The 7,958-nt window shown below is 43.4% G+C and overlaps 1 protein-coding gene across 1 annotated transcript; it reads right to left on the bottom strand.

Moving 5' to 3' along the window:
- Positions 1–731: 731 nt before the first annotated feature.
- LOC123052707 (casein kinase 1-like protein HD16) lies at positions 732–7,169 on the bottom strand. Its single transcript, XM_044476026.1, has 17 exons — positions 6,949–7,169; positions 5,871–6,334; positions 4,694–4,819; positions 4,540–4,613; positions 4,372–4,441; positions 4,237–4,292; positions 4,072–4,143; positions 3,909–4,003; positions 3,657–3,720; positions 3,447–3,576; positions 3,140–3,355; positions 2,924–3,054; positions 2,107–2,281; positions 1,925–2,015; positions 1,575–1,732; positions 1,251–1,439; positions 732–998 (listed from the first exon to the last, which is right to left on the bottom strand). The coding sequence occupies exons 2-17, from the start codon at positions 6,279–6,281 to the stop codon at positions 939–941; spliced, it is 2,118 nt and encodes a 705-aa protein (XP_044331961.1). The 5' UTR covers positions 6,282–6,334; positions 6,949–7,169; the 3' UTR covers positions 732–938.
- Positions 7,170–7,958: the final 789 nt, after the last annotated feature.

Here is a 7,958-nt window from a genome sequence, read left to right on the forward strand (position 1 = left end):
AGTTGTTGGGCACCGCGTGCGCACGGGCGTGTACCGTGCCCACAGGGTCCACTTAACCCGTGCGCACGGGCTCTCCTGCGAGCTGGCTGAGATTTGTCTCTTTTGCCCCTCCATTTCGTCCCTCGCCTCCAGCCATCTATATATTTCGTACCTATACCATTTGTTAGGGTTAGCAGATGAGATCATTTGAGAGATCTTTGCTCCTTGTACCTCCTCCTTGAGGAATCAAGACCTCCTAAGGGAGAAGGATTCCATCATAGGATCATCAAGACCACCCAAGGGAGAAGGATCTACCTAGATCATAGACCTCATGTACTTTGGATTTGAGAAGAACCTTTGCCTTTGTGCTATTTTCCCTTGATTGTTCATGGTATACTTGTGAATCTCATGTGTGCTATTCTAGTAGATATGTGATTTGGGTTTGTTTGAGTGATTTCCTCTTTGTGTTCTTCCCCTTTTCGCCCTTTAAATTTGAAAAGATAATGAACTAGGATTCCACCCTACATCATAGGGTCCTACTCATCCAAAAGATCAATCAACTAGACACCCTAGCCCTCATAGGAAAATCCCTATGCATGGGTGCATGTTGGGGTGGGGGATTTCCCAAAGGCAGCATGCTTGAGAAATAGGTTAGTTAGGGTTTATCTATTTAGATAGTATAGAAGATGAGATTACTTTGCCTATACTTTAAGATTATGACTGCCCAACAGCGCAAAGGTGACTAACCAAACTATAAATGCAAATTTCGTGTGGATTATGTTAGCTTCTTATGGAGAAGGTCCACAACATGCATTCGGTTTTACAATTAGGTTGAATTAACCATCACATCAACTTCTGCTTTTGAATCCTATCATGGCAATTCTCTTGTATCTCACATCAACTGATGCTCATTTGCCAAAGTACTAAACGTCCCTCCCTTGGGCTTCAAGTTACGTTGGTCAACTGACAGTTCTCCCGTAGCAGATTGAAGCAATGTACAGATTCTTGGCCCATTTATCCTGCAAGTAGTTTCCAAGGTTAGCTTGGCACAGCAACAGAAGAAGCTAAGGTACTGAATTCCGGAGACAAGCACCATACCGCCATGTAATCTACTGCTCCCTCCGTCCCATAATATCAGACCGTTTTTGACGGAGTGTCAAAAATGCTCTGATATTATGGGATGGAGGGAGTGGTATGTAATACTAGAGTATATGAAGAATCCCTGTTATTTTATGACAAGAGTAACACTATTGTATGAGGTGCGAAGGTACCTTTACATGGTTGCTGGGAAAGGCTGAGGTCCGTAGAGTTTCTTGTGTCTCGTCTACTGGTTTCCGTTTTGGCTTGCTCAAGATAAAAGCGGCTTGATCACCGGTAGCTGCTGAAGAAGTTATTCTGTAACCATGCTCCCATCGCCAATGGATGCCTTCACTTGGATACAGGAAATCCAACTCAACAATCTGAAATTGCATAAAGAACTTAGCCTCGTAAACTAGCCATGCTATAGTCACTGGAAAATCTACAGAAATCTATACTGGCACATTAATCGAATGGACAATTTCATATGGCTAACAATGCTAATCAAGTATTCTGACCTGTCCAGAATAGCCAGAGTTCCTTGACATGACTACTCCCCAGCGATTTCCAGCTGTGGCCATAGATGTTACATGAAAACCTTCTTTCCACTTTTTATTGATCCACTTGAAGGGGAATGATTCGCTAACCTTGTATGATTGTTGAGTGTAAGGAGTTCCTGCAAATATGACACAGAACAAATTATATCATATTATGAATAACCCTGTGAACAATGACATTTATGGGAAGTACCAAGCTAAATACGTACAAACAAAACATTTGGTTTTTTCTTTGTCGTCAACAAAAATATGGCCACAAAATACAAATTTAAGTGGCAAACCCGATCGATATAAAATCGTGAGCCACAGACCTTTAGACATTACAACCAATGAACTTCCGTTCAATGCTCCAGCTATTGCTGTTATGTAGAAACTTTTCTCCCACTGATCCATTATCCAGTCCTGTGTATTGGAAACAGAATTAGGAATCCTCACTCGGTAATTTATCAACAGCACTAATCAATAATAATCATGCTTTATGAGACTACCATACCTTATGTAGAAAAACAGGTGAGAGTTCATGAACCTGAGAACCGAAACCAGTTCCTGCATCCATAATGAGAGCCCAAAGGTTTGCTGAAGAAGCCACACAACTGATGTATAGACCATCCTCATTACCCTTTTCTATATGCTGTTGAAGCCTGTTGTCAGCCACATTGTAATGATACCTAACAAAGAAAATCAACATATATTGGCTTTAATTTCCATCAATACATTGCCAAACTATTGCAGATTATATTTACTTTATAACCAATGTATTAAACAAAGGGACTGGCAATGAGATATTTCAAAAAGTAAAGGCATGGATACTACGCAAAGAAATATGTGTACATGAAGAAGCGCAAACTGAAAGCCTTAATCACTAGAAACTACAAGCACAGTTAATACCTCTACCAGTATATAAGGAATTGTGCAAACTAGTTACTTGGAGGCCATGGCCACAGATATTTGAATTCTTAGATGGTTACTTTGCCTGCTGTTGCATGTTAACTACAGACAGATGGTTTAAACTCGGGTAATAGGTGTAACAAGAATATCTTGCCTAAACTGAACATAAAAAACATGGGAAGCAGTAATCCGACAATTAATGGGTTTGCTAAACTTCAGTCGACTGAGACTCAACCAAGAATCAGTAGACTGCTTAGCCGTTGGACCTTTGCGTGGAGCTTCGTGCTAGACTGTATTAACTCCATGGATAAGGCAACGAATTTTGGAATTACCACTTAAAAACAGGTATCAGAAGTCCAATGATGTCAATTAATCATATTCGTATCATCTACTTTATTTCAAACATCAATTAGTGTAATTACCGCTGCTTCATAGGGCGCCTGGCATTGTAAACTGAAATCCACTGTGATGCTGGGCTCCCTAATCTAACTTTCTTCTTAGGCTGATCATCTTCTTCATGATTTACAAGTAGCCTTCCACGTTTTTGCCCCACCTAGAATTTGGGGAAAAGGTTCATAACAAGACACAGAAGAAGCAAGCTAATCAATACATGACAGTGAAAGTACAGCAACACAGACCTTAAGGGCCCCATCAATTCTGATGGGCCTTGACGCAGGTGATTCAATCAAACTTTCAAAGAGAGAAATAAGTTTGGCGTAATTTGGCTCTTCATCAAATTTCATATTTGTGACAGACTCAAGAAACTGTTTGAACGGAGGTGGGCAGAAACTGCATAACATATCCGGAGAGGTAGCCATTTTTTTCTTGCAAACAAGGAAACTCTTGGTATCTCCCTGTGATGTCAAGAAAGTAACATTGGAACAGACCTAAGTGAAGACCTGGAAAATATAGTGATGTTAACGCAATAGGTCTAATTAAATCTACCTGGTAGCCTTGCCAAGGCAATCTTCCTTTTATTAAAAATATAAGGGTGTATGCCAATGACTCTAAATCATCCCTCCTACTACCTGTACGACCTAGATGAGCATGAGCACTTGCATATCTAATTGTGCCCCTAGTAAAAACGAAGAAAAAAGGGTAAGTAAAGAAGTACCATAGGCGAAAAAACCAGTACGCATAGGGAAAATAACCAACCTGAAGATATCAGGCCTTTGATCATAATCAACATGTTGACCTGACGAATCTCTCCACCTTGATGCTGCACAGTTTAGACATCACCATATCAACACAAATCAGTAATCAAAGAAAAATACACTAATCTGGTTTAAAGAAAAGTAGAAGACTAAGACCCTGAGTTATGTCACCTCTAGCCTACCCCAACTTGTTTCGGACTAAAGGCTTTGTTGTTGTTGTTGTTGTATAAGAATTTATTGATTAATAGAATACCTAAACCAAGATCAATAAGGAAAAGCTTCTTCTCCTCAGGTGATCCAGGCAGACCAAGCAGAAAGTTCTCTGGTTTCACATCACCATGAACAAACCTAACAAAAATAGGATGTGTTAACAAGAATGAACAGCGATGCATTGGTTGAAGATAACTTTAAGCTACCCTTTGGAATGAAACTTCTCAAGAATTGATATGGCTTCTACAGCAATGCAAGCAGCCATATGTGGAGACATCCTGTTGGAAATGTTAAATCTTTTAGTACAGATTACAGAAGAACTTTGTTTTCAATAAAGTATAGAATGTCAAAAGGAACAAGAGGATGCTCACGCTTGTCCCAGCGAATTCCATACATCCCAAAGACTGGGACCAAGGATATCCATTACCTAGTTATTTTTTCAATATGATCAATTTTAAAAGAAAAAACAGCCTACCAGTCTAGATGATTAACTTAAATAAACTCACAAGGATAAAGTAGTCGCCCTGCCGGCCCTTATAGTGGACTGCCGGTACACCATAGCAGCCGCTGAGAGTCCTTGTTACAGAAAAACCCAATGCTCACTGATCAGAAAGTTCAAGAGACGAAGAGAATAGCATAACTACAAAAAGGAGTTGACTGTCCAAAGCACGTACTGATAAACTTGCCACTCATATGGGGGGGCAAAATTGCACCCTTTACTACTCCGGTGCTCAAACTTCAATGCAACCTACATAATTATTATCCGTAGTTTTGATTAATGTGACAAAAAGCTGCCTTTTTGCATAAACATTTTTAGAGCAAACAAACCTCATATGCATCAGGACCAGTGCGAGCAGTCCCACCAGATACCCTTCTACCAACATACACTTGACCAAAGCCACCTTTACCTAGTTTCCTGTCAGTTATATACACAGGAGAATTACCTACGTGAACCTGCAGAAATGACATGGTATTAGGAGCTTCCAAGTAGCAGAACTGACAACTCCGACAAAGCGACAAATAAGACATTGCATGTCCCTCGTAGCATCATCTAGAGCAGAATTTTCAGTGATGCGAAATTGTGCAACAAGGCAATGGACCTAGCTGTAGCCTGTCATTACACAGAGACCTACATTGCAATGTAAGAAGGCAATTCTGCAGTTCATCTACTTCTGGGCCATGTGCAACTATATTCGAACAACAAGGACTTAAAGAAGTAGCATGTTTTTCCATGATAATTCGTTGTTTTGTGTATTGGATTGGATCAAGATAACGGACCTGTCAAGTGGGATGCTGCCAAGTAGCACGACTGGCAACTATGACAAATAAGATATTGCAGGTCCCTCATAGCATCATCTAGGGCAGAATTTCCATTGATGCAAAGTTGTGCAACAAGGAAATGGATTTAGCTGTAGCATGTCATTATATGCATAGAGATATGGATTCCGGATGCAAGAGGGTAATTCTGCAGTTCGTTTGCTTCCGCGCCATGTGAAACTATATTCGAATTACGTAGGCCATATTAACTAACTGGTAAGCTTTTTCTAGATCTACAACAGAAATATTTGACAGTTTAGGTAAACTATTTAACCGTAGCAATGTCTACCCCTGAATTGATGGATGAGTCCCTAATGTGATGGCATCAAATAAGGCATGAAACAATGGATGTAATCTATGTAGGACAGAGGGACAAAGCGAAGTACTCCCAAGGATCCATAATAAGTGGCGCAGTCTTATTTTGGACTGGATGGAGTATTTTTTTTTTCTGTTTTGCGCTCCGAACATACAGCATAATATCCTATGTTTAGTTTTGCAACATTAACAAAAGATGAAGGTCCTTTTGCTTGCGTCCTATGTGATCAATCTAAAACAGAATGAACATCCTAGAGAACATGAGTAAGGCGTAAACCATTGCATTAAAATTATTGAACTATAAAGTCAATTGAAAACTATGTCAGGTCACAAAATGGCGGTTCATGGTAAAAAAAATATGGAAAAGAAGTACCCTCTCCGGGATTGGTGCTATTGTTGAATCGTCTTCAGCGCCGACAAGCTTCTCAGCACTTTCACCATCCATTCTCAAACCTTTATTGCCGACACCCTGAGCAACCTTGTTCAAAGCAGGGTCCTTGGATTCACAAACAACTGCATGTATGGCAACAGCTTTAGGGAGGTGTTCAGAACCCAGGTTAGCATCCAAGTCAACAACTTCCGCCCCCTTTCTTGCACGCCTTGGTGCCGGCACCACTCTTCTCCAAGGAGCACCCTTTCTGCCCCTGGCAGCAGGTATATGAACGTGCTTCCCTGCTCTCTGTGGAGCAGGTGGCACCGGTTTCACAGCCGGCTCTGCTTGTTGATCGTCAAGCTTCCTGAACCTCAGACGTGCTTGGCGAGTACTGCTGCGCAGTAATGGCATCCTCTCCCCATGCAACTTAAGTCGGTGTTCGAGCTGTCAGAGCCCCTTCCAATCTGCACAAGCATAAACATAGTTGAAATTGTTGATCAACATACATAACTAAATAGAACTATTTTTGCAGACACAAATGGAAATCTGGAGCAAGTGTTTCATACACTAATGTGCCCACAACCGCCCAACGTGGCAAAAGTCGCCACCGGTGGTAACCACAGCATACTTCTTCACCGCAGCCTTGCACGAAACCCAACCCCCCCCCCCCCCCCCCCCCCCCCCCCCCCCAAAAGGAGATTTCCACTGGAGATAAAAATTCCGTCTTTAGCAGTAGATCACCAGCAATCCGGCACCCAATCGGCAAGCGTACAACCCACCCAAATCCCAACTCCACTAACAGCCCGTTCTGTCGCCCAAATCCGTCGCTCACGCGCGCGCACACACACAACTGACACCATTCCTTCCGGTGCCCGATCAGCTGGCGGCGGCCAAATCGGACCACAGGCAACCCGTCAGAGCGCGATTTTCCCCAAATGGAACGCTCCCACACCTCCCGATCGCAGAGGAACACACCCAGGCGCCATCTTTGGACCGATTCTTTTTTCAAAAATATAAATGAAAAATAGGTGCAGAAACAGAGAGAGGAAGCCAGAGATCGGGGTGCGGGTATGCTCACATCGACGTAGCGGCGGCGATCGGAAGGGGAGATGGAGGAGGCCCGATTCGTCTCCTCGGGAGCCGCGTAGTGGTAGGGGAAGGCACACGAATTGTGGAGATGGAGCTGCTGGTCTCGTCTGTATCGTCTCGTGCTGGTGGCGTTCATGTGTGGGGGGTTCGGTTTGGGTCGCGGCGCGGGGCGAATCTCGCCGTGTGAGCCACCTCGTCCGTCATGCGTCATGCAGGGTGGTGGTGTATGGCCTAGGTATCAGCCCGCCGTAAAGACCAAAGATACAACTAAACGAGCTCGAGCCCGGTCCTTGTCATGAAAATCTGCCTACGTTCGTCGCAGATAGGGACACGCGCCCCATGGCACGCCCAACACAGTCGCGCTCAAAGTGCCTCATCAGCCCAACTTCGCGCTCTAGATACTGTGGGTAGCCGTGGGGACTATATTAAACAAGTGCATCATGTCTTCAGCTTAACCGAACCACGGTATCATCACGTACTCGGACGGCAACGGGTACGACTCCGGACTTGCCCAGCATAAAGGTGTGACGGCACGGCTACTTCTCAAGGTTCCTATTAAAGGCCCCCTTGCTGGCATGCGTTTTTCTACACGGACGTCCACCCCCCTCCCCGCCCTTACCTCGCAGAAGCAAAGACGCAGACGTGCAGCAATGTACAGTTGAGGCTTCGACCCGCGCATCAAGGCCCTGCGTAAACCTTTCTTTTGTAAAATTCTGTTTTCTTACTTATAATAAACGCCTCCGCAATTCGAATTGTACAGATAGATGCACCGAGCTTATGGAAAATAAAAACACCTTTCACGGTGTCCGAGCATCTGTATTGTCTAGCCCTTGTTTTTTCTTTTTTCCGCTCTTTGAACAAGCTTGGCACGCATACATTGTGTAACAAATAAAAATCGGTTAATTGACCAAGGGCTTGATCTGCTCATCGGCTCCGCGTACTAAGTCCGACACCACTTCCCGATGTGTGTTCGGCGTCTCGGATATTGCACTATATGCA

This window comes from Triticum aestivum, chromosome 2D, assembly GCF_018294505.1.
Source record: "Triticum aestivum cultivar Chinese Spring chromosome 2D, IWGSC CS RefSeq v2.1, whole genome shotgun sequence".
Taxonomy (NCBI): domain Eukaryota; kingdom Viridiplantae; phylum Streptophyta; class Magnoliopsida; order Poales; family Poaceae; genus Triticum; species Triticum aestivum.